General features: G+C 43.3%; 1 protein-coding gene across 1 annotated transcript in view; it reads right to left on the bottom strand.

The window, feature by feature from the left end:
- The window catches only part of LOC121191513 (NLR family CARD domain-containing protein 3-like), a 31,217-nt gene extending 14,170 nt beyond the window's left edge, over window positions 1-17,047 (bottom strand). Inside the window, exons 1-8 of the mRNA XM_041052679.1 lie at window positions 16,904-17,047; window positions 16,571-16,787; window positions 16,248-16,381; window positions 16,083-16,151; window positions 15,550-15,611; window positions 14,561-14,639; window positions 14,170-14,398; window positions 12,281-14,084 (exon numbers count right to left, since the gene is read on the bottom strand). Of these exons, the coding sequence (XP_040908613.1) occupies window positions 12,281-14,084; window positions 14,170-14,398; window positions 14,561-14,639; window positions 15,550-15,611; window positions 16,083-16,151; window positions 16,248-16,381; window positions 16,571-16,787; window positions 16,904-17,047 (2,738 nt within the window). The remainder of the gene's footprint in view (window positions 1-12,280; window positions 14,085-14,169; window positions 14,399-14,560; window positions 14,640-15,549; window positions 15,612-16,082; window positions 16,152-16,247; window positions 16,382-16,570; window positions 16,788-16,903) is intronic.
- Between the last annotated feature and the right edge of the window lie 10,691 nt (window positions 17,048-27,738).

Below are 27,738 nucleotides of genomic sequence, written 5' to 3'. Positions count from 1 at the left end.
GTTTAGTCTGTGAAATCTGAGTTATGACTTTTGAGTCTGACAATTTTGAAGCTCATTTTTGTGTTCACTTACCATGGATACAGCTTTTTACTTGTTGACTCACAGACTGACCATGTGACTTTGCTCTGCAGTTAAAAAAACAGACTGACTCCTCAGTAAATCTACTCTGAACCGCTCATCTAGCATTAGCTTTAGCATTAGCATTTGCACAACTACCTGTCCTCTCCACTGCAGAGCGTGTGTGAATGGGTGAATGAGAGGCAGCATGTAAAGAGCTGTGGGTAAAAGTTCTATATAAATGCAGCCATTTACCAGTTTTTAGGTTTAGTCTGTGAAATCTGAGTCATGATTTTTGAGTCTCAGTATTTTGAAGCTCAAGCTGTCTCCATCACTGTTGTGTTTAGTTACCATGATTACAGCTGGTTACTTGTTGATTCACACACACTGTCAATGTGACTTTGCTCTGCAGTTCAAAAACAGACTGACTCTCCTCAGTAAATCCACTTCTCATTAGAAATTCTGAACCGCTCACCTAGCATTAGCATTAGCATTAGCACAGCTACCTGTCCTCTCCACTGCAGAGAAACTGATCATTCACAAGCTCTTAAGAGGAGAAGCTAAAATTTGGGATAACGCAGTGATATTTCATTAGTGAACATCTAGATGTTTCACTGTCTACATTAATCCTCAACTTACTCCTTTAGACATAACTTAAATTATTTGTATTAACTTATTAATTAGTGAACATGTCCATTCATCTATCTTTTGCATTTTCATTTCGTATTTATTAGTTGATAGAAATGTTGATACTTAGTATTCAGTTGAAATCTTTGTTTTAAAGTGAAATAACAGGTCATCAGTGAATTTTTCAGTCATGGTTTTGACTGATCTCATTAACACTGACATGCAATAATGTAAAAGATATATTATAAACTAGGGGTGTGCCCGATTCATAGATTAATCGTGACGCGACACTTGACGATTCAGAATCGATTCATTAATGTTCAAAAATCGATTCTTTTAATAACAGAAGGAAAGTGCAGTGTGCCCCCGGACATATTTTAGGGCCCTATGAGATCACGGAATTGGCCAACTAAAACAGAATATATTTTTTAACGTGGAATATCGCGGAATTTGACATAATTTAAGTGCAATGCTGTTTTCGTGTGGTAGAGGAACGTGTGTCTGGAGAAAACTGCACAGAGAGAAGCAAATCTGGGTGGCACAACAAGCCCCTTCCACAGACTAAGCCCCTCCCCCTTCAAACAAAACAATGTAAGCATGGCGAAGCGACTGCCTACAGCTCTGTCTGTGAAACTCGACTCGAACTGCTCGGCTCTGTACTGAGAGGTTAGTGTCGAGTGTAGCATATTCTGTCAACACTCCGTTGACAGGAAACGTAAGAATACGCGCAGTGACCGTATAGTGTCCAAAATCCATATGAGAAACAATCTGGCTGACATGCACATATAATAAGATTTAAAAAGATTACTTTCTGGACATGTAAATCAAGATATCAAATTGTAATAGAAGTGGAAATATTTTCCTTAACGTATTTTTTTTTCTTTTCTTTTTTAACAGATATTTTTTTCATTTACATGATCATAATAAAATAATCAAATCAGAATCATGTCAGTACAGCCACACAATATATATTTTTAGTATTTCGTTATCGTTATTATTATTGTTTTTAATCTACATCAATAAATGAAACATTTAGAATTACATGTGCAAGCTAATGTTTTTTTATTCTTTTATCAGAGGAGTTGAAAACTAATACTTTCTTGGGGATGTTGTCTTCATTGATAGATGCAACTACTCAACAGTTAATTTCTATTTAATTTGTGTACATTTTAGTCATTTACATTAAAGACACACTGTTTTGGGGTAGATTCCCAAAAACTATAATGGAAAAAACATAATTCTCAAAAACTGAAATGGAAAACAGAATTTGGGAAAAAATAAAAGAGAATTTATAGGGCCCTAATATTAGGAGACGGACCTCAGTCCAAGAGATGGCGGCGTGTAATGTGTCACAGCGTGCAGTTCACACGTCGGGTTTAAAAGCGACAGTGCGGAGACATTTTGTTTAAAAGAAGTTTTATTTTAAGTTTTATATTTTCTAAATGCTGGGAAATTGCTAAAGTTAATAAAGAAAAGATAGAGATAAACGTGCTTTACTTCAATGAATGGATATTTAAAAATATACATTATTTTACAAGTAACTGCAGAGTGAGAAAAGAAACATTCTATGTGGGGAAAAAAGATTAATCGAGATGCATCGATAATCTGTGAATCGTAGCACTGTGAATCGTAATCGAATCGTGAGGTGACTTAGATGGCACACCCCTAATATAAACTAGAAGTACCACATGGTGGTGGTATGCCTCCGCGTGGTTGGGTCCTGTTTGTAGCAGATGTAGAGGTAGAGGTTAAGGTTTTTTTGTAGTGATAATGGCAATGTTTGGGAAGGTTAGTGTTGGGTGTTCACAACCAAAACTTACACAAGATCACAGTGGCCTTGACCTTTGACCTCTGACCTCCAATACATATTGACTCCATCTTTGACAAGCAGTGATATGTGCAAAGTTTCAAGAACGTCACTCAAAGCATTGTAGAGAAAACACATTCTGAAGCACAACATTTGCATTAAGGTCACAGTGACCTTAACCTTTGACTTCTGACATCCACAATCTTATCAGTTCATCCTTGAGTCACAGTCAATATTTGTTCAAAGTTTGAAGACAATCCCTCAAAGGGTTCTTAAGATGTTGCATTGCCAAGCAAAATGTAAAAACACAGTCATAGTGACCTTGACCTTTTACCTCAAAACTCCAAAATCTACTCACTTCATCTTTGAGTGACAGTGAACATTTTTGGAAATTTTAAAGAACATCCTTCAACATATTCTTCAGATATCACATTTGCATGTATAAAATTAAATGTACGATCACAGCAGCCATGTCCTTTGACCTCTGACCTCAAAATCTACTCAGTTCATGCTTTAGGCAGGTTGACATTTATACAAAGTTTGAAAGCCATTCCTCAAACAGTTCTCACGATATCGCATTACCAAGTAATATGGTCATAGTGACCTTGCCCTTTGACCTTTGACCTCCAAACTCCTCTCAGATGTGCTTTAAGTCACAGTGAACATTTGTGCAAAGTTTGACAGAGACACCTAAAAGCGTTCTTGAGATATTGCGCACAGAATGATCCAGAATGGATGGACAGACGGACGGACAACCCGAAAAGATAATGGCTCCAGCCATGGCATAAAATGCAGTAGTGAGCTTGTTTATCTCAGCCAGAGTTCATAAATGTGAAGCTGGATAAAAATTAAATAGAAAAACTCAAAGATTTTACAAACTATGTAAATCATTAGATATAGGCCTCTCTAAAGTCAGTATTGTTGGACTCAAGAAATATCTGTCATTTCTAACAAACTGGAACTTGATCTGACCTGAGAGTCTCCAGGGTACAGTGTGGACTCTTCAGTCCAGCAGACAGAACCTTCACCCCTGAATCCTGCAGCTTGTTGTTACTCAGGTCCAGGTGTCTCAGACTAGAGGACTGGGAGCTGAGAACTGAGGACAGAGCTTCACAGCTTCTCTCTGAGAGGTTACAGCTGCTCAGTCTGAAGAGGAAAGAATGAAGAAAAAGTCAAATAACATTTGTGTTGAAAGGACAATCAAAGGTACAAAACTCTCAGTTTGCTCATTTCTTGACAAGTTGGAAATGTGGGATAAGGTAGTGACGTTTCATTAGTGAAGATCTGGAGGAAGACCTACATGTTTTACTGTCCACATTAATACTCAACTTACTCCTTTAGTGAGACCTTAAATTATTACGATTAAGTTATTGTTAATTAGTGAACTTGTCATTTCATGTCTTTCTCCTTTTCATTTCAGTTCAGAAGCCTCCTATGAATAGAACTGTAACAAGGCCAGTTACGTCAGCCATGGCCCGGCCACGCAGAGCCTGAAGGAAGGATGTGGGGCTGTCCTCCAGTGGACCCACAACCCGCATGAGCAACCATAGGGGGCTGGTGCACTGCGAATCGGGCAGTGGTCAAAGGCAGTGGTCGAAGGCTGGGGCCTCAACGACCTGATCTCTGGACATGGAAACTGGCTCTTGGGACATGGAACATCACCACACTGGGGGGGAGGAACCTGAGCTTGTGCGAGTTGTTGAGAGGTATCGACTAGAAATAGTCGGGCTCACCTCCACCCACAGCCTGGGCTCTGGAACCCAACTCCTTGAGAGAGGCTGGACTCTCTTCTACTCTGGAGTTGCCTACGGTGAGTGGCGGTGGGCCGGTGTGGGCTTGCTCTTGGGGTCTCTGGGAGGGGTACTGGACGGTTCTCCGATTGGGGACCCTGTCAATTTACTGACTTCAACGCTCACATGGGCAGTGACAGTGACACCTGGAGGGGTGTGACTGGGCCTCCCCAATGAGGATCGGCCTCCCCAATTGGAACCTGAATGGTGTTCTGTTATTGGACTTCTGTGATAGTTGCAGTCTGTCCATAACGAACACCATGTTCAGACATAAAGGTGTCCATCAGTGCACATGGCACCAGGATACCCTAGGCTGGAGGTCAATGATCAACTTTGTGGTCATGTCATTTGACCTTCAGTCATATGTCTTGGACACTCGGGTAAAGAGAGGGGCTGAGCTGTCAACTGATCGCCACCTGGTGGTGAGTTGGATCCATTGGCGGAGGAGGAAGCCTGACAGGCTTGGCAGACCCAAACGTATTGTCAGGGTCTGTTGGGAACGTCTGGCTGAGCCCTCTGTCCAAGGGGTCTTCAACTCCCACCTCCAGAAGAGCTTCAACCAGATACCGAGGGAGGCTGGGGACATTGAATCTGAGTGGACCATGTTCTCCACCTCCATTGTCGAGATGGCCATTGGGAGCTGTGGTAGTAAGGTCTCCGGTGCATGTCATAGCGGTAATCCCCGAACCTGGTGGTGGACAGTGGAAGTAAGGGATGCCGTCAGCTGAAGAAGGAGTCCTATCAGGCCTGGTTAACTTGTGGGAATCCCAAGGCAGCTGACAGGTACCAGCAGGCTAAGAGTGCTGCAGCCCGGGTGGTTGTGGAGACAAAAACTGGGAGAAGTTTGGTGAGGCCATGGAGAATGACTATCGGTCGGCCTCAAAGAGATTCTGGCAATCCGTTCGGCACCTCAGGAGAGGGAAGCAGTGCTCTACCAACACTATTTATAGTGGAGGTGGCATGCTGTTGATCTCGACTGGGAACATTATCAGATGGTGGAAGGAATACTTTGAGGATCTCCTCAGTCCCACTGACACGCTTTACATTGAGGAAACAGAGGCTGGGGACTCCATCACCCAAGCTGAAGTCACTGAGGTGGTTGAAAAGCTCCTTGGTGGCAAGGCACTGGGGGTGGACAAGATCCGTCCTAAGTACGTCAAGTCTCTGGATGTTGAAGGGCTGTCTTGGTTTACAGCCTCTGTAACATAACATGGCAGTTGGGGACAGTACCTCTGGAGTGGCAGACAGGGGTGGTGGTTCCTCTTTTTAAGAAGAGGGACCGGAGGGTGTGCTCCAACTATAGGGGGATCACACTCCTCAGTCTCCCTGGGAAAGTCTATGCCAGAGTGCTGGAGAGGAGGATTGGGCCGATAGTCGGACCTCAGACTATGTATCTCGGCTGGCCTGGGAATGAATTGCGGATTCCCCCGGAAAAGCTAGAAGAAGTGTCCAGGGAGAGGGAAGTCTGGATGTCCTTGCTTAGACTGCTGCCTCCTTGACCCAGCCCCGGATAAGCAGATGAAGATGAAGACATTTTCATTTCGCTTTTATGAATTGATAAAAAAGTAACATATTTTGTTACACTTGTCATTACTTAGTATTAAGTTGAAAACTTGGTTTCATAGTAAAATAAAAAGTCCTCACTGAATTTTTTTGACAGTTTTTAATGATGTCAGTAACACTGACATGTAATCTTATAAACTATTTTATAACAAAGTATAAATGAGTATGTGTGTCTCAGTCAGAGTTATTATATTTGCAAGCTCGACAGAATGTGAAGCAGGATAAAAACAAAATAGAAAGAAAAACTCAAAGATTAAATAAACTATGAAAATGATTAGATATGGGCCTCTCTAAAGTCAGCATTGATGGACTCAAGAAATATCTGCAGTTATTTAAAACAAACTGGAACTTGATCTGACCTGAGAGTCTCCAGGGTACAGTGTGGACTCCTCAGTCCAGCAGACAGAAGCTTCACCACTGAATCCTGGAGGTCATTGTTACTCAGGTCCAGGTGTCTCAGACTAGAGGACTGGGAGCTGAGAACTGAGGACAGAGCTTCACAGCTTCTCTCTGAGAGGTTACAGCTGCTCAGTCTGAAAAGGAAACAATGAAGAAAAAGTCAAATAACATTTGTGTTGAAAGGACAATCAAAGAAACAAAACTCTCAGTTTGCTCTGCAGCTCACAGCAAACTAACAGACCTGCATTTGAAAACTGGGCCAAGCATCAAACACAGATTTGTTTTGTGAAGCAGAAATATCATCTCTTTATCCACCTGCTAACCAATGAGGAGTTCATACACTGATGATCATCTTTCATTGGCTCTGATTCAAATCCTTTTGTTTTATTCTCAAAACGTTGGAGCCATGACAGTTTATTTTTCAGTTCAATTCAGTTTTATTTATATAGCTTCTTCCAAAATTGAAATTGTCTCAAAGTGCTTTACAGTGACACAGAACCTGACCCCAGACCAAGCACAGACAGTGGCAAGAAAAAAACTCCCTTTTAACAGGAAGAAACCTTATTGGGAACCCTCCTGCTGATAGCCAGGCTGAGTGAATGGAGGTAAAGGAGGAAGATAGGACAGCTCGGAATGGAGGAGAGAAGGAGAAGGACATGCAGCAGGAGGGCCAGCATTCAAATTACAGAACAATTAGTGGATACTTTGTGCTCAGTATCCACTAACTGATATGATATGATAGAAAATAGAGCACAGAAGCAAAAATCTGTCATAATTGGAAATTATTTACATTACAGTTGGCATAGAATATTAATCCAAAATGTATCTGAGGCAGAATGGAAAATTTAGCACAGTAGTGTGTTAGAAATGAACAATTGTAGACAATAAACAGTGGGAGGTCGGAGGAGCCAGGACCACACACAGAGAACATGCAGCTCCAGAGCCAGAGGTACCTGCAGAAAGGTACAGAGAAAAAGAGACCAGAGAGAAACAAGCACAGGACTAAGGGAGAGAGAGGACACAGAGTTAATGACATGTAATAAAGGTTAATGTGCAGAGGAGGTGGATGAACATCTGGCCACATGGACCATTAAGTACCTCACTAACAGGCCACAGAACGTGAGGCTGCATAACTGTACGTCTGATGTAGTAGCCTGCAGCACTGGGCCCCACTCAGGGAATAGTGCTCTTACCATTCGTCATCACCCTCTACACATCAGACTTCACTTACAACACCAGCAGTCATCATGCACTTTGTTGACTGGTGTCAGCACCTGTGCTTATACACCCGTAAGACGAAGGAGACGGTGATCAACTTCCGGAGAAGGACACTACCCCACACACCGGTGAACATCCAGGGTGCGGACATTGAGTTAGTGGACAGCTTCAAGTACCTGGGTTTTCACCTCAACAATAAACTGGACTGGACACACAACACTGATGCCCTGTACAAGAAGGGCCAAAGTTGCCCACACCTTCTGAGGAGACTGAGGTCCTTTGGAGTGTGCGAGCCTCTTCTAAAGACATTCTATGACTCTTTGGTAGCTTCTGCTGTCTATCATTATGTGGTCTGCTGGGGAGCGGGCAGCACAGACCAAGACAGGAAGAGACTGAACAAGCTGGTCAGTAGGCTGGTCAGGAGGGACAGTCCTGAAACTGACATCATGGTGTTCAGCCAACAACCTGACACTGAACACCACAAAAACTAAGGAAATTATCCTGGACTTCAGGAAGCAGAGAGAGGACACAGCCCCCCTCTTCATATGGCGACTGCATTATGTTATTCCAAAATGGATTAAATTCTTTTTTTTCCCTCAAAATTCTACACACAACACCCCATAATGACAATGTGAAAAGTTTAGTGTCATTGCACAATCGTACTTTGTACATAAGTACAACAAAATTGAGGTACTGTCACACATCAGTGCAAAGAAGGCATACAAATCACAGTACAGCAGAAAAATTAAAACATAGAAGAAAAAACAATAAAATAAAATAAAGGGCTGAGGGCTATGGAGAGATGGGGACCCAATCTCTTTCTCTCTACATGGTCAGAAAGAAAGTTTCTGATCCAGCAGCAGGTGGTGAAAGGAAGTCCAATGTCAAGTAGTTTTTCTGTCAGTCTGTCTGGGAGTATTGTATTAAAAGCAGAGCTAAAGTCAACAAAGAGCAGCCTAGCATAGCTCCCCTGCTTTTCCAGGTGGGAGATGGTGGTGTGGAGTGCTATGACGATGGTGTCTTCTGTCGATCTGTTAGCTCTGTATGCAAACTGAAGTGGGTCAAATGCCAGTGGGAGGCAAGGCATGATGTGCCGTTGGACCAGTTTCTCAAAGCACTTTATTATAACAGGAGTCAGAGCGACTGGTTGGTAGTCATTCAGGCTGCTGATGGAGGTCTTTTTGGGCAGCGGGACAATTGTGGCAGACTTCAGGCATGGTGAGATGAAGGACTGGGAGAGTGATGCATTGAAGATCTTGGTGAAGACCCCACCCAGCTGGTCTGTGCACTCCCTGAGGACCCTCCCGGTCACTCTGTCAGGTCCGGCGGCTTTCCTGGGGTTCATTGCCCTCAGTGTGTACCTCACCTCATGCTCTTGCACCATGAGACTGGAGTTGCTGCAGTCCAGTGTTTGAGCTGTGACTCGGGTCCTCCTTCCCCCTCAAAGAAAGCAAAGAAGTGGTTCAACTCTGCACCCTCTGGCTAACTCAATAGCTGAATCTGGTATGGATGGCTGCAGCCAGGTCTCTGTGATTAAAACAACGCAACAGTCGCTTAAGCACTTGTTGGCTGTAATCTGTAACCTGTTTGTCGATTTTGTTTGTTACGGATCTGGCATTAGAGAGGAAAATGCTGGGAAGCGTGACAACCATTTAAGCAGACCTGCTTAAATGGTTGTCAGCCTCCCTCTTGATTCCATTGTTTACGCTTCCTCTAGGGCTTGCTGTCGGGAAGGACCATCCAAGGAGACCCTGGAGTCCTGGCTATGTCCTCCGGAATGTCGTGGAAGCGGTGGTAGTCTGACGTCTTTGACAGCATAATCCCAAACTAAGAAGATCTTGACGACTGTACGTAGGTTCTGCCCAACATACGACAGTGTACCCAGTTAAAAACACAAACATCTACACATAAACACACATTAAACAAGGCACTGAGAGTAGAGACCAGTGAGCCACAGTGTCTGCTTGCTAAATCACATGTACATAAGTATTCACAGCCTTTGCTTAATTCTTTGTTGATGCACCTTTGGCAGCAATTGCAGCCTAAAGTCTTTTTGAATATGATGCCACAAGCTTGGCATACCAGTTTCACCCCTTTCCTCTTTGGAGAACCTCTCAAGCTCCATCAGGTTGGATGGGCTGCGTCGGTGCACAGCCATGTTCAGATCTCTCCAGGGATATTCAGTTTGATTCAAGTCTGGGCTCCTTCTGGGCCACTCAAGGACATTCACAGAGTTGTCCTGAAGCCACTCCTTTGTTATCTTGGCTGTATGCTTGGGGTCGTTGTCCTGGTGAAAGATGAACCGCCACCCCAGTCTGAGGTCAAGAGCGCTCTGGAGCAGGTTTTCATCCAGGATGTCTCTGTACATTGTTGCATTCATCTTTCCCTCTATCCTGACTAGTCTCCTACTTCCTGTCACTGAGAAACACCCCCACAGCATGATGCTGCCACCACCATGCTTCACTGTAGGGATGGTATTGTCCAGGTGATGAGCAGTGCCTGGTTTCCTCCAAACATAATGCCTGGCATTCATTCTAAAGAGTTCAATCTTTGTCTCATCAGACCAGAAAATTTTGTTTCTCATGGTCTGAGAGTTCTTCAGGTGCCTTTTGGCAAACTCCATGTGCCTTTTACTAAGGAGTGGTTTCCGTCTGGCCACTCTACCATACAGGCCTGATTGGTGGATTGCTGCAGAGATGGCTGTCCTTCTGGAAGGTTCTCCTCTCTCCACAGAGGAACACTGGAGCTCTGACAGAGTGACCATCGGGTTCTTCGTCACCTCCCTGACTCCCCGATTGCTCAGTTTAGACGGCTGGCCAGCTCTAGGAAGAGTGCTGGTGGTTCCAAACTTCTTCCATTTATGGATGATGGAGGCCACTGTGCTCATTGAGACCTTCAAAGCAGCAGCAGTTTTTCTGTGCCCTTCCCCAGATTTGTGCCTCCAGACAATCCTGTCTCAGAGGTCTACAGACAATTCCTTTGAAAGTGGAAACAGGATGCACCTGAGCTCAATTTTGAGCTTTATGGCAAAGGCTGTGAATACTTATGTACATGGGATTTCTTGATTTTTAATAAATTTGCGAACATTATAAAAACCTTTTCACATTGTCATTATGGGGTTTTGTGTGTAGGCTGTAACATAACAAAATGTGGAAAAAGTGAAGCACTGTGAATACTTTCCAGGTGCACTGTACATGTAATGTTGATATCCCTGTCTGATACTTTAAGGTCATGCTGCCATTCTTCTTGTACATATGTATATACTCAAAGACACCGTCTTTGATTTTTCAATTGATATTTTTATCTTTATATATATATATATTTAAATTTCTTTTTTGTATTTATTACAAACAAGCACCCCAGAGGGAAGTGCCACTGTAATTTCGTTGGACATTTTTCAATGACAATAAAGGCTATTCTATTCTATTCTCTCTTGGGCTGCCCACTGGACACTGTGGAGGAGGTTGGTGAGAGGAGGATGTTAGCTAAGCTGACATCCATTATGGACAACACCTCTCACCCCCTGCACCAGACTGTGAAGGCACTGAGCAGCTTCTTTAGCAGCAGACTTAGGCATCCACAGAGTAAGAAGGAGCACAACCTTCATTCTCTCTGCTGTCAGACTGCACAACTAAATTGTTTAGTTGTACTCTAGTCTGGACTAACTTTTAATCTGTCCGTGGCGGGACTGTGCAATATTTTTGTTTCCCACAGTATCCTACTCATCATTCCTCCATCATTGTGTGTATTTGTATATAGCCAGTTTTTGCTTTTTGTACTGTTTTTTCTATCTTTAACTTAACTTTTTTAGATTGTAAATAAGCTATTTTTTTTTACATTTTCTTGTACTTGAATTGCATGCACACTTCTTGTTTTTCTGCACTTTATCCTTTTTTTCCTGTTTTTCTTGAGCTGCCTAACAAGTAAATTTCCCCGCTGTGGGATCAATGACATCTTATCTCATCATTGGAAGTCCCCCAGCAGCCTAGGCCTATAGCATCATAAATATGGGATGGTTCAGTTACCTGAACCAGCCCTACTATGGGCTTTATCCTTAACTGTAACAGTGTCTGTAGTTGTAATTGTGAATAACTATAGGTTTAGCCATAATAACTTAAACTATAACTACAAATAATTATAAGCTTTGTCAAACAAAAAGGTTTTAAGCCTAATTTTAAAATTAGAGAGGGTATTTGTTTTCTGAACCCAAACTGGCAGTTGGTTCCCCTGGAGAGAAGCCTGATAGCTTAAGGCTCGGCTTCTCATTCTACTTTTAGAGATTCTGGGAACCATAAGCAAACCTGCCTTCTAGAAACAAGTGGAGGAATGGTCATTAACATGAACAAGCTGTAATTTTAGAAGCAGAGGGGAGATTGGATATAGGTCTATAGTTAGCTAAAACACCAGGGTCAAGAGAAGGCATATGGCACAATCAGTTATAAACAAACATGTAAAGTCAAGGTTGTAAGCATTTGGATAGTTAAATGTCTTTTGTTCATCAGGCTCTCAGCACATTCATTTTAAAATATAATAATGGATACTACAGTAAAATATATCTGAGGAATTTGTTTCACTTCATGTGTATTTGTCCAGTTACTTTTGAACCACTAAAAGGACTGAATCTCCCACACAATTCTGTCTATACTAATGTAAACCTGCTCACATTAAAGCTGAGACTTGGCTCCTTAATGTAGGATCCATTATTTTAATTCAGATTCAATGTGATGAAGCTCAGAGCTCATAATTTATTTTCCCTTCTATTGTATAAAATAGCAGTCTTTATATAATGATGAAGAAATCCAACTATCTATACACTTACAGAGCTTTGTTAGAGGCTTTGACAACTGGCAGCAGCTTCAGGAGAGCCTCCTCTGAAGCAGAGTATTTCTTCAGGTCAAACACGTCCAGATCTTTTTCTGATGACAGTAAGATGAAGACCAGAGCTGACCATTCAGCAGGAGACAGTTCATCAGTGGAGAGATGTCCTGAACTCAGGGACTGTTGGATCTGCTCCACTAGAGAATGATCATTCAGTTCATTTAGACAGTGGAGCAGATTGATGCTTTGATCTGCAGAGGGAGTCTCTTCAATCTTCTTCTTGATGTACTGGACTGTTTGCTGATTGGTCTGTAAACCACTTCCTGTCTGTGTCAGCAGACCTCGTAGGAGAGTCTGATTGAACTGAAGTGAAAGACCCAGGAGGAAGCGGAGGAACAAGTCCAGATGTCCATTTGGACTCTGTAAGGCCTTTTCCACAGCCCTCTGGTAGAATTGTTCTGGGTCAGGGTTGTCTCCAAACAGTTTAGACCACAGGGAGGTTGATTGCTCTTCTGACAGCAGATTGACTCCAGAGTTGATGAAGGTCAGATGGACATGAAGAGCAGCCAGAAACTCCTGAAGGCTCAGATGGACGAAGCAGAACACCTTGTGCTGGTACAGTCCTCTCTCCTCTTTAAAGACCTGTGTGAACACTCCTGAGTACACTGAGGCTGCTCTGATATCGATGCCACACTCTGTCAGATCCGATTCATAGAAGATCAGGTTTCCTTTCTGCAGCTGCTCAAAAGCCAGTTTTCCCAGAGACTCAATCATCTTCCTGGTCTCTGGACTCCAGTGTTGATCTTTCTCAGCTCCTCCATCATGCTTAACATTCTTCAGTTTGGACTGAACCACCAGGAAGTGGATGTACATCTCAGTCAGGGTCTTGGGCAGCCCTCCTCCCTCTCTGGTTTGCAACACATCCTCCAGAACTGTAGCAGTGATCCAGCAGAAGACCGGGATGTGGCACATGATGTGGAGGCTTCGTGAAGTCTTGATGTGGGAGATTATCCTTCTGACCTGCTCCTCCTCTCTGAACCTCTTCCTGAAGTACTCCTCCTTCTGTGGGTCAGTGAAGCCTCTCACCTCTGTCACCATGTCAACACAGTCAGGAGGGATTTGATTGGCTGCTGCAGGTCGTGTGGTTATCCAGAGGTGAGCTGAGGAAAGCAGTTTCCCCCTGATGAGGTTTGTCAGCAGCACATCCACTGAGGTGGACTCTGTAACATCAGTCAGGACCTCAGTGTTGTGGAAGTCCAGAGGAAGTCGACACTCATCCAGACCGTCAAAGATGAACAGAACCTGGACCTCTTCAAACCTGCAGAATCCTGCTTCTTTGGTTTCAGTAAAGAAGTGGTGAACAAGTTCCACCAAGCTGAACTTTTTCTCTTTCAGCACATTCAGCTCTCTGAACGTGAATGGAAATGTGAAGTGTATGTCCTGGTTGGCTTTGTCTTCAGCCCAGTCCAGAGTCAACTTCTGTGTTAAGACAGTTTTCCCAATGTCAGCCACTCCCTTTGTCATCACTGTTCTGATTGGTCCATCTCTTCCAGGTGGGGCTTTAAAGATGTCTTCTTGTCTGATGCTTGTTTCTGGTCTGGCTGGTTTCCTGGATGCTATTTCAATCTGTGTGACCTCATGTTCATCATTGACCTCTCCAGTCCCTCCCTCTGTGATGTAGAGCTCTGTGTAGATCTGATTGAGAAGGGTTGGGTTTCCTGCTTTAGAGATCCCCTCAAACACACACTGGAACTTATTCTTCAGAGCAGATTTAAGTTTATGTTGACAAACTGCAGCAACATGCCCTGAACAAACAAGAAACAACATCAATGACCGTTAGTAAATGTCCCATTTGTCCATCATGTTGAATCTTTAGAGATATCCTCTTACTGCTGTGCAGACAGTCAGCCAGCTCCTCCTGCTTCATTCTCCTCAGGACGTTCACTGCGATCTTCACAAAAGCCTCTCTGCTGTTCCACCTCTGCTCTTCATCCTCACCATCCAACACCTCCTCATCCTCCCTCTGACTCTCTGAACATTCTGGGTAATCTGGACTCACAACCTTCTGAATCTTCTTCAGCTCCTTCTTCACAAAAGTCACAATGTTCTCCTCCAGCAGCTGGAACAGAAAACTATATGAATGACACAATCACAGTAAAACCATGGAGCCAAACATTAAATCCATGTTGGACACACTGACAATCCACTGCTCTAAAAAGTGCAACATGGAGATTATTGTCAACACAACAGATGTCAAAGTAGTTATTGTCCATGTACAGACCATAAATATGGAGTCTAGGTGTGTTTGATGCTGCTGGGCAGACTGAGCACTGGGAACCTCTGAACTCTTCTGGTCCACTCTGTGGAGGAATCATGAAGAATTAGCTCACATTATGTTTGCAGCATCTGTGAGCGTTTCACGGTTTGTACACAAACAACAGCTGCTTTTATGTTCTGTGGTGATTGTCATAGTCAGGAAGTAATGCTCTTTTATGTTTTGTCTTGTGTTCATGTGGTCTTATGAGTTCTGCTTTTATTTTGAAATCTTATCTCCTCTTGTTTCAGGTTGCTTGCCCTTCCTCTTGTTTCCCGCCAGTGTGATTTGTTGATTTTTCCTCGACAGAGAGATTTTGTGTTTCCTCGTAAGAGTGATTTTGTGTTCTTCTTTGATACTTTGTTTCCTTGCATTTTTCCCCCATTGGGTGATTATTATTCGTTACTTTGTTAAATAAAAACATAATTTTTGATCTTACTCGTTTGAGTTGTGCTTTTGGGTTCAAACCCTGTTCAGTTGTGACATGTCCTGATTAAAGCGAACACTACTGTGCTGTGACATTCTCAATGAGAGGAAACAAGCAATCAGTTCTGTACCTCATGACCTTGAGTCATGACAGCAAGTCCACCTTTTAAATGATGAGTTTTAAGGACTCACATTGGGTTTGACAGAAGTCTCACCTCAGGACACTAATACAAACACTGGAACTGGATAGGTGCTGAGTTACATGGAGTTTTAGTTCTGATCTGAATGACACATATAAGAACATAAGAAGTGGTTTTGTTGAAAAGAGGAACATCAACTTTGCCACTAAAGCCTGTGTTTCCGCCTGATCATGTTCATATTATGTATAATGCATGAAGCCTGGAAACTGTGCTGCTGCTCTGGCTTTCAACACAACACACACAGAGCTTTGAGTGTGAACAATGATGGTGCAGTGATGTGAGTGATGAGCTCTGACAAGAGTCATGGACAGTTAGAGATCCTCATCTCACCTCTGAGCTTTGCTCTGGATTTCACGGTCCCTACACAAACTGGTTTTAGGGGGAGGGGCTCCCTCCTCTCTGTCCTCACACTGATTCATGATGCTGAATTCACATCCACATCAGCTCACACACAGTTTCTACCTTCATCTGGAAAGAAAACACATATCATTCATCTGCACATCAATTGAAATCATCCTCCATCCATCATTTGTCCTGTAGAAATATCAGCTACTCCTCCACTGATTGGCTCTTATTTCCTCTTTCATATCAGTGTCAGTTGAATGCAGTCAGACAGCACTGTGAGGCAGAGGAAGCTGCCATCAGCTGCTGTACTTCCAGTGTCAGTCCACTCGATGAGGTCATGAAGCTGCAGTGAAGTGCAGAGCAACACACACAGGATCCAGGGACAACTATTTCCATTCAGTGACACACAGACAGACTGAGATCCAGTGGTTTAATCTGACACAATCAGATTTTACTCAATTTCACTTGAGTAAAAGTACATGAACCGCCACCTTATTGTGGTGGAGGGGTTTGAGTACCCGAATGATCCTAGGAGCTTTATTGTCGGGGCTAAGTGCCCTGGTAGGGTCTCCCAAGGCAAACAGGTTCTGGGGGACGGGTCAGACCAAGAGCGGTTCAGAAGCCTCCTATGATTATAATTAAAGCAAGGTTAGATACGTCGCCCGGTATGGCGCAGCTGGGGCCTCACCCTGGAGCCAGGCCTGGGGTTGAGGCACGCACGCATGCGAGCGCCTGGTGGCTGGACCTCTCCCTATGGGGCCCAGCAGGGCAGAGCCCAAAGGAACGATGTGGGGCCGTCCTCCCGTGGACCCACCACCTGCAGGAGGAATTGTAGGGGGCCGGTGCAATGTGAATCGGGTGGTGGTCAAAGGCAGGGGCCTCGGTGACCCAATCTCGGGGCACAGAAACTGGCTCTTGGGACATGGAATTTCACCTCGCTGGGGGGGAAGGAGCCTGAGCTTGTGCGGGAGGTTGAGAGGTACCGACTAGAAATAGTCGGGCTCACCTCCATGCACAGTCTGGGCTCTGGAACCCAACTCCTTGAGAGAGACTGGACTCTCTTCTACTCTGGAGTTGCCCATGGTGAGAGGCGGCGGGCTGGTGTGGGCTTGCTTATAGCTCCCCAGCTCAGGCGCCATGTGTTTTCCCCGGTGAATGAGAGGGTCGCCTCCCTCCGCCTTTGGGTCGGGGAGAGGTCTCACATTGTTGTCTCCGCCTATGGGCTGAACAGCAGTGTAGAGTACCAGACCCTTGGAGACTCTTGGAGTCCCTGGGAAGGGTACTGGACGGTGCTCCGACCAGGGACTCGGTCATTCTACTGGGGGACTTCAACGCCCACGTGGGCATCGACAGTGACACCTGGAGAGGCGTGATTGGGAGGAACAGCCACCCCGATCAGAACCCGAATGGTGTTCTGTTGTTGGACTTCTGTGCTAGTCACAGTTTGTCCATAATGAACACCATGTTCCGACAGGGTGTCCATCAGTGCACATGGCACCAGGACACCCTAGGCCAAAGTCAATGATCGACTTCATGGTCGTGTCGTCAACTGATCACCACCTGGTGGTGAGTTGGATCTGCTGGCAGGGGAGGAGGCCTGACAGGCTCGGCAGGCCCAAACGTATCATGAAGGTCTGTTGGGAACGTCTGGCTGAGCCCTCTGTCAGGGGGGTCTTCAACTCCCACCTATGGGAGAGCTTCAACCAGATACTGAGGGAGGCTGGGGACATTGAGTCTGAGTGGACCATGTTCTCCACCTCTATTGTTGATGCAGCCATCCGGAGCTGTGGCCGTAAGGTCTCCGGTGCCTGTCATGGTGGTAATCCCCGAACCGGTGGTGGACACCGGAAGTAATGGATGCCGTCAAGCTGAAGAAGGAGTCCTATTGGGCTTGGTTGGCTTGTGGGACTCCCAAGGCAGCTGACAGGTACCGACAGGCCAAGAGCGCTGGAGCCTGGGCAGTTGTAGAGGCAAAAACTTGGATCTGGGAGAGGTTTGGTGAGGCCATGGAGGAGGGCTATCGGTCATCCTCAAAGAGATTCTGGCAAACTGTTCGGTGCCTCAGGAGAGGGAAGCAGTGCTCTACCAACACTATTTATAGTGAAGGTGGAGAGCTGTTGAGCTTGACTGGGGACATTATTGGATGGTGGAAGGAATACTTTGAAAATCTCCACAATTCCACTGTTACGCTTTCCGTTGAGGAAACGGGGGCTGGGGCTTGGGAGCAGACTCATCCATCACCCAAGCTGAAGTCACTGAGGTGGTCAAAAAGCTCCTTGGTGACAAGGCACTGGGGGTGGATGAGATCCGTTCCGAGTACCTTTAGTCTCTGGATGTTGCAGGGCTGTCTTGGTTGACACGCCTCTGTAACATTGCGTGGCAGTCGAGGACAGTACCCCTGGAGTGGCAGACAGGGGTGGTGGTCCCTCTTTTCAAGAAGGGGGACCAGAGCGTGTGCTCCAACTATAGAGGGATCACACTCCTCAGCCTCCCTGGGAAAGTCTATGCCAGGGTACTGGAGAGGATGATTCGGCCGATAGTTGAACCTCAGATCCAGGAGGAACAATGCGGTTTTCATCCTGGTCGTGGAACACTGGACCAGCTCTATACTCTCTATAGGGTGCTTGAGGGTTCGTGGGAGTTTGCCCAACCAGTCCACATGTGTTTTGTGGATCTGGAGAAAGAGTTCGACCGTGTCCCTCGTGGCGTCCTGTGGAGGGTGCTCTGGGAGTATGGAGTCCGGGGCCCTCTACTAAGGGCTGTCAGGTCTCTGTACGACCAAAGCAGGAGCTTGGTTCGCATTGCCGGCAGTAAGTCAGACCTGTTTCCAGTGCATGTTGGACTCCGGCAGGGCTGCCCTTTGTCACCGGTTCTGTTCATAATTTTTATGGACAGGATTTCTAGGTGCAGCCAGGGGCCGGCGGGAGTCCAGTTTAGGGACCACAGGATTTCATCCCTGCTTTTTGCGGATGATGTTGTCCTGTTGGCTCCGTCAAGCCAGGACCTTCAGCATGTACTGGGGCAGTTTGCAGCAGAGTGTGAAGCAGCTGGGATGAGAATCAGCACCTCCAAGTCCGAGGCACCCTGTACTACGAAGCAGGATTTGGGTTTGGCACGGTAACTTCAGGTTTAACAACTCCACGACAACCCCACAAGAACACAAACATCAGAAAACTCAGGTAACAACAGGTAGTGCTGACATATAAAACATTAAAACTGCTGACATTTACTTTCAAACAGAGAAAATGTAACAGTTGCAGTTACTGTGGTGATTTAGTTGGTCAACTTGAAAAATGTTTTTATCTGCTTGGATCAAAAAGTGTAACAAAGCTTTTATTCAGAGTACATTCTGTATCTCCAAGAGACTAAAAGCTTAACTTAAAATGTTTTACATGAATCATCATCTCCATCATTTCTTCTGTAGAAATATCAGCTGCCCCTCCTGCTCTGAGAAGGAGGCCCATGAGTCCATGTCTGTTACAGACCATATCCTGTAATTTCACCATTTCAATATCGTCTGTAAAATTCATCAGGACTTTAACATTTTCAGTGATCTGCCTTTTAGACTCGCACACACACACACACACACACGACACATGACACACATGACAACTTCTGTCGTTCCTCATTCCATTTTGTTGCCCCTAGTGACTGGAATGAGTTACAAAAGGCACTAAAGCTCCGTAACTTCATTCCTTTATCTACCTTCAATAACTCATTACAATCTTTAATGTCCGAACAGTGTACCTGCTACTAATTTGCTTGTATATTTGTGAGAGTGAACTTCTTGTTTTTAATTGTTTACGTGAGTGTTGAGTATCACGATTATTGTTTATATTTTATCTTGTTTACTGAATTATTGTATTGTATTGTATAACATGTCTCATGCTTCTGCCTCTTGGTCAGGTAGTCGTTGGAAATGAGAACTGGTTGTCAACCAACTTACCTGGTTAAATAAAGTTTAAATAAATAAACATGAATGTCATGAACAGACGGCCATCTTTACTCATCTAAAGTTTCCAAAATGATATTTCAGTTTGAGACGACGAGTGTTTCAAACCTCCTCCTGATTTAAACAAACTCCATCCAACTGTAAAACACTCGTAATAAACCAGTTTCTCCAGCTAAAATAACCAGAAGAACTAATGACACCACTGTCAACATTTTCCACAAACTAGAGAAAACCATGTCCCTTTAATGAGGACAAATCAAACCAGTCAAGAGCTCCACTTGCTTAGTGAGTGGAGCAGTGAATTATTGATGAGTAAATCATTAAAACTGCTGACATTTACCTTCAGATGGAGAAAATCATCTGCGCCACAGTTTGGTCAAAGTGAAAGTAAACTCCAAGGCTTTGCCCAGAGAGGTGTATGTGTGTGTGTGGGTGTGGGTGTGTTTGGGTGTGTTTGTGGTCTCTTCATTATCCAAATATGCAATATGACTGGTTGGACTGAGTCTCAGTCAGACTGAGGGTCACATGCTGAAGTATTAAGACATGAAACCTCCTCATCAAAATCAGAATGAGAAAAAACTTTATTAATCCCGTTAGGGAAATTCTTAAAAAAAAAAAAAAAAAGACTCCCGGTGTGAACACAAAAACTTTGCTGCTCTTTGATATTTTCATTATTATTGATTATTTGATGTTTTCATTATCATTGATGATTGATCAGTTGAATCAGCTGAGCTCCAATGGAACTAAATTCTCCATTTCAACAGTGATGTCTTCAACACATTCAGGCTTCACATTAATGTGGATGGAACTGGACTGTTCACAGAGAAACTACCATGATCACTGCCCTCCAGTGGTCACTGTCAGTAACTACAAAAATAACTCTGAGGTTACAAATGACCTTGTATGTACATCACACAAAGAACTTGTCTCTGTACTTGTCATATCTTAATGTTGCATTTGACACCACTGACCATCACATCCTATTACAGAGGCTGGAACTTTTAATCGGCATCAAAGGAACCTCACTAAGCTGGTTCAAGTCCTACTTATCAGACTGATTCCTTGACACCTTCTGTGTCACCCATTGGTTTTCAAGTCCTAGTAACAATAATAATAAGTCATATTACATGGCTCTGAATTTGTATAACTTTCTGAGACAGAACCCATGAGATAAATATCACTTACTGTTTCCACCAGTTTCATATCTTGAATGAAGGCAGATATGTGTGCAGATAGACCATAATGGGGCTGGGCCCCCTGTCATTGTGAGGAGGAGCTAACATGGCTGTGAACACAAGGGTTAACAGGTAAAGTAGACACTGAAGTCTTTCCTAAATTACCACATTAACTGAACAGATGTGTGTTCTCACATTACAATATTGCTGACTGTAATAAAGCTTCCTGACAGTTATGACCAAATAGTGCTAAATCTTACACGGCCTCAACCACTTCACAACATTAAGTCAAATTAAAATTCAAAGCTGCTTCTGAACTTGATACTGATGCCAGATATCTTTCTGCCTTTAAGAAGCAAAGAGGACACACAAAGTCCCACTGTGAATTACTCAGTTGTGTTCAACATTAGCTTCATTTGGAAACTTAAGGAAAAAAGAAATAAAAACCCAGTTCCTCTTGTTAAGTGGCATTTCACACTTCCACAAAATTTTATTTCACAGGTAAACGGGACTTGTGTGCTCAAAATGACTGCTTGTGCAAGCACACACACTGATGTTTTACTTGAACACCAGCAATGAACACTGACAGTTGAAATACTGGATATACACCTCTCATAAACTGGAAACTGCCACTTCCACTAATCATATAAAAATATTGTTTGACAAGAAAATGTAGCTGGTAACAATAAAAGTTACTCATTTTAACATACCAAGCTGACGCTGTTGTAGCATCTACAGTTACACACAAACACATCAGTCAAGTAAAAATAGGTTACTAACATCAAGGTGATAAATTGGGCCTGCTGGGCCTTAATCATTTCAAATTAAAACAAAGAATTCAAGAATAAAACAAAACAGAAATCCAGTGCCTCTTGGGAATTGGCATCTCACAATTCCAAAAATATCAGTTTCACAGGCAAAACAGATAAACTTACACATTTTACTGAAGCTCTGATAAGGAGCTTAAACAGTTAAAACACTGGATATACAGCTCTTATAAACACTTCCACAAATTACACACACACACACACAAACAGATGAAACACAGGCTGAAGCCATGCCTGGTTTTCCTACTATCATTCAGAGCAAAAGCTTTGTTTTCAGAGACCTTTCAGGCTGCGAGCATTGAGAGCGAAGTCTGAGTTGCTTCAAATGTCTCCCTCATCTCTCACATTTGGTGATATGGCGGCATCATTGTCTTCAAGGACAATGAGGACGGCAACAGACGCACCTCTGATGGACGCTCATGTAAGTTTAAAAACAAATGTTGAAATTGTGACTCAAGAGCAGCATCTCTTTCCAGAAACAATGAGTTGGCTGCTATCACCCACCAACCTTGTTGTGATAAGGATCACAACCACAATCGATGAAGAGTAGAGGCCAATTCAAAACAGGCCTACAGCATCTCCAGTACATGGCACAGGAATGAAAGATGGTATTGTTCTTCTTTTGCACCTCTCATAATGTTGGATTCAAACCTTTTACTTCTTGACTCTTATGTTCATCATGTTTTATGACTTTTATGTCTTTTATGTCTTTACTGATAATGAAACTCATAAATTGAGGCTATAATGTGTTTCTCCTCCATTTTTTTTACACTGCAGAGCAATCTGGGGTAACACTTTAGAATAACGAACCCTTATAAGACATTGGCTGATGGACGTGGTGGTAACGTATTGTGTCACTTCCTGTTTGCTGCTTCTGCACTGTGGTGTTAGAGTGTTATCCTAGCTTATCAACCAACTCTAACTTTGCCGTGTTCTGTGGTCAATCTCTGAATCCCTGTACACGTATATTGCTTTAGTTAAACATCTGTGGTGCACGTGTCCCTCGGGATTTAACACTGCACTCTAATCTAATCACTCTATCTCTGGTCCGCTAGCTTAGCTGTTAGCAATGGCTTCTCTTTCTCCTGCTGTCTCTCCTCTCTCTTGCACGGTGTGTGAGATGTTTAGTCACTCCTCTGCCTCCTTTAGCGATAATGCTATGTGTAATAAATGTAGCATTTTTGTAGCATTGGAGGCGAGACTGAGGGAAGTAGAGGCTCTATAATCTCTATAATTGCCCCGTAGCAGCGCTAGCTAGTCAGTCCCCTGTAGCTGATGGGGACCAGCCTAGATTAGCTACAGCTAGCCATCCTACGTTAGCTCCTGTCAGCCGTTCCTCGGCAGCTCCGGAGCAGCCGGGAAGCCAGGGCGGCTGGGTGGCAGTCCGAAGGAAGCATAGCATGAAACAACGGCCCGTGGTTCACCATCAACCGCTTCATGTTTCAAACAGATTTTCCCCAATCAGCGACACACCCGCTGAGGAAAAAACTCTGGTTATTGGCAGTTCCATTTTGCGAAATGTGAAGTTAGAGACACCAGCGACCATAGTTAAATGCATTCCTGGGGCCAGAGCGGGCGACATTGAATCGTATTTAAAACTGCTGGCTAAGGATAAACGTAGATTTGGTAAGATTGTTATTCACGTTGGCGGTAATGACACCCGATTACGCCAATCGGAGGTCACTAAAATTAATGTGGAATCGGTGTGTAACTACGCCAAAACAAAACTCCGTAGTGTTCTATGGACCCCTGCCCAATTTGACCAGTGACGACATGTTTAGCCGCATGTCTTCATTCCGTCGCTGGCTGTCTAGGTGGTGTCCAGCAAACGACGTGGCCTTCATTGATAACTGGAAAACTTTTTGGGGAAAACCTGGTCTGATTAGGAGAGACGGCATCCATTCCACTTTGGATGGTGCAGCTCTCATATCTAGAAATATGACAGATTTTATTAGAAAACCAAAGTCATGACAACCCAGAGTTGAGACCAGGTTGCAGTCCTACACGCTTCTCTGCAGTTTCTCTAGAGCTGTCACCCACCCATGATTCTTACTATTCCTACCATTCTAACGATTCCCTTTATCATATAGAGACTGTGTCTGCTCCCTGTCAACAAAAAGTGTATAAATTAAAAAATGCAAGAGGTGTTATTCATAAAAACCTCAAAAAAATTAATACTACAAAAGTATCAGAACCTAAAGACACCACAATTATATGTGGGCTATTAAACATTAGATCTCTCTTGTCTAAATCTCTGTTAGTAAATGATTTGATAATGGATCAGCAGATTGACTTATTCTGTCTGACTAAGACCTGGCTGCAGGAGGAAGAGTATGTCAGTCTAAATGAGTCAACCCCTGCTAGTCATATTAATTATCACATTCCTGGAGGCACAGGCTGAGGAGGAGGAGTGGCAGCAATCTACCACTCAAGTTTACTAATTAATCCTAGACCTAAGCCGAAATATAGCACATTTGAAAGCCTTATCCTCAGCCTTTCACATCCAAATTGGAAGACAGAAAAACCAGTACTATTTGCTGTGGTGTCTCGTCCACCTGCTGCTTACTCAGAGTTTTTGTCTGAATTCACTGAATTTTTATCTGACTTAGTGCTTAGTACGGATAAAGCAATTATAGTGGGCGACTTTAATATTCATGTTGATACCCACAATGACAGCCTTAAGACTGCTTTCTATTCAGTATTAGACTGAACTGCACAGCATCTGGGAATAAAATTAACTACTGTAGATATTTGTCTGAAAATGCTGTTATCAAATATAAGGAAGCTATTCCATCTTTATTATCTCAGCTGCCATATCCCAGTTTTACAGAGGGCAATGGCCTAAACTTTACTCCAGCAGATATAGACTATCTAGTTGATAGTACTGCTGCTTCATTGCGTTCAACCCTTGATTCTGTTGCCCCTTTGAAAAAGAAGGTCAGTAATCAGAGAAAGTTAGCTCCATGGTACGATTCACAAATTCATACTTTAAAGCAGATATCACGAAAGCTGGAAAGGAAGTGGTTATCCACTAATTTAGAGGAATTCCGCCTAGCCTGGAAAGACAGCTTCATAACGTATAAAAAAGCCCTTCGTAAGGCAAGAACTGCCTATTACTCATCATTAATAGAGGAAAACACAAATAACCCTAGGTTTCTTTTCAGCACTGTAGCCAGGCTGACAAAGAGCCATAGCTCTGTTGAATCATGCATCCCCCTAGCTCTTACTAGTAATGACTTTATGAGCTTCTTTAGCAACAAAATAGTAGACATTAGAGACAGAATCCATCTTATCCTGCCTACAACTGTTAATGATGTAGGTATGTCTAGAACAGCATCTTTAGAAATGTCTGCCAGTCCTGATTTGCCGTTAAACTGTTTCTCTCCCATAGATCTCGCTGAATTGACTTCAATAGTTTCTAAATCTAAATCATCAACATGTCTTTTGGATCCTATCCCGAACAGACTTCTTAAAGATGTTTTGCCTTAGATTGGCACTAACATATTAGATCAGATAAATCTCTCTTTGGTAACAGGATATGTTCCACAGGCTTTTAAGGTTGCAGTTATCAAACCTTTACTTAAAAAGCCTTCTCTGGACTCTGACATTTTGGCAAACTACAGACCTATATCCAATCTCCCCTTTAATTCTAAAATTCTTGAAAAGGCTGTTGCAACTCAGTTGTGTGACCATCTACATAGGAACGGCTTGTTTGAAGTTTTTCAGTCAGGATTCAGAGCTCATCATAGCACAGAAACAGCACTGGTGAAAGTTACCAACGACCTTCTCATAGCATCAGATAATGGACTCGCCTCTATACTTGTCCTGCTAGATCTTAGTGCTGCCTTTGACACTATTGATCATAGTATCCTATTGGAAAGACTGGAATATGTTATTGGGATTAAAGGAAGAGCACTAGACTGGTTTAAATCATATCTATCAGATAGATACCAGTTTGTTCATGTTAATGATGATCCCTCCATATATACCAGAGTAAGTCATGGAGTTCCACTGGGTTCTGTGCTTGGACCGATATTGTTCACCTTATACATGCTTCCCCTTGGCAATATTATCAGGAAGCATGGAATAAATTTCCATTGCTATGCGGATGATACCCAGCTATATTTATCTATGAAGCCAAACGAAACAGATCAGTTAGCCATACTTCAGGCATGTCTTAAAGACATAAAGGCCTGGATGACCTGTAACTTCCTTCTTCTGAATTCAGACAAAACTGAGGTTATTTTGTTTGGTCCCAAACACCTCAGAAAAAGTTTATCCAATCATATGATTGGATAAACTTTTTCTGGATCCAGTACGACTGTGAGAAAACCTTGGAGTTATTTTTGATCAGGATTTGTCCTTTAACGTGGAGTATGTGTGAGTTTGTCCTTTAACTCACACATAAAACAACTCTCTAGGACCGCCTTCTTTCACCTGCGCAATATCAGTAAGATTAGGAACATTCTGTCGCAGAGTGATGCTGAAAAATTAGTCCATGCTTTTGTTACTTCTAGGCTGGACAACTGTAATTCCCTATTATCAGGATGTCCAGTTAACTCTCTAAAAAGCCTCCAGCTGATCCAAAATGCTGCAGCAAGAGTACTGACTGGAATTAGCAAGAGAGATCATATTACTCCTGTACTAACTTCTCTGCATTGGCTTCCTGTAAAATCCAGAATTGATTTTAAAATCCTTCTCCTTACATATAAGGCCCTCAATGGCCAGGCTCCTTCATATCTTAAAGAGCTGATAGTACCATATCATCTCAACAGATTGCTTCGTTCTCAGAATGCAGGTTTGCTTATGGTTCCCAGAATCTCTAAAAGTAGAATGGGAGGCCGAGCCTTTAGCTATCAGGCCCCTCTCCTATGGAACCAACTGCCAGTTTGGGTTCGGGAAGCAGACACCCTCTCTAATTTCAAAACTAAGCTTAAAACCTTCTTGTTTGTTAAAGCTTATAATTAGTTGTAGTTACAGTCCTAGTTATTTATTAAACTTATAGTTAGTCACAATTATCTCTATAGACACTGTTACAGTTAAGGATATAGCCCTTAGTAGGGCTGGCTCAGGCAACTGAATCATCCCCTAGTTATGCTGCTATAGGCCTAGGCTGCTGGGGGACATCCCATGATCTACTGCGCACTTCTTCCTCTTTCTCTTTCTCTCCTCAGACCCACTCTCAAATTTATTAGCCTTTATTACATGTCATTAACTCTGTGTCCTCTCTGTCCCGTAGTCCTGTGTTTGTTTCTCTCTGGTCCCTTTTTCTCTGTACCTTACTGCAGGTACCTCTGGCTCCGGAGCTGCATGTCCTATGGTCCTGGCTCCACCCACCTGCTGCTGTTTATTGTTTACAATGATCTATTTCTAACATGTTTAATGTTCCGTTCTGCTACAGATAAATATTTGATTAATATTCTTTGCAAACTGTAATGTAAATAATTACCAGTCATGACAGCTTTTTGCCTCCGTGCTCTGTTTCATAATTCTAATCTGCTGAGCACACATTATCCAATAACTGTTCACTAACTGTAATGTAAATACTGACCCACATTGTCTGTATTATGCTACATGTCTTTCTCCCCCTCTCCTCCATTCCTAGCTGTCCTATCTTCCTCCTTTTCCTCCTTTCACCCAGCCCGGCCATCGACAGGAGGGTCCCCCATCTGAGCCAGGTTCTGCTCAAGGTTTCTTCCTGTTAAAAGGGAGTTTTCCTTGCCACTGTCGCCTTAAGTGCTTGCTCTGGGGTCAGGCTCTGGGTCTCTGTAAAGCGCTTTGAGACAATTTTGATTGTGGAAGGCGCTATATAAATAAAATTGAATTGAATTGAATTGAATTGAATGCCAATTGATAGTGCAGTCTCCTTTTACTCTTTGAAGTAACAACTTAGATTGTTCTAGAAATAAAACACAAATGAAACATAAGAAAACATTTATTTTCAACAAAGAAAGACTAAACAATTTGGAACAGTAATGTACACCTATGGCATGACACCCAGAGAACACAGAATATCAGAATATGAAATCAGCGAAATTCAACTCTGCTCGCCTTTCTGTGTGTATGCACAAACATATGTGTGAGTTCAGTTCTCTCATCTCCACAGGAAGTGCAGTACAGGGATGTGTGAACTTTAGTAAATGTAAATGTAAATGTACTTTCCACACTTGCAGCAGGTGTTGGTGGCCTTCCTCCGCTGACGAGTGCACTGCATGCACAG

This window comes from Toxotes jaculatrix, chromosome 13 (genome assembly GCF_017976425.1).
Source record: "Toxotes jaculatrix isolate fToxJac2 chromosome 13, fToxJac2.pri, whole genome shotgun sequence".
Classification (NCBI taxonomy): Eukaryota; Metazoa; Chordata; class Actinopteri; family Toxotidae; genus Toxotes; species Toxotes jaculatrix.
Note: the sequence above shows the minus strand (reverse complement) of the source record. Positions and strands in the feature narration are given on the sequence as shown.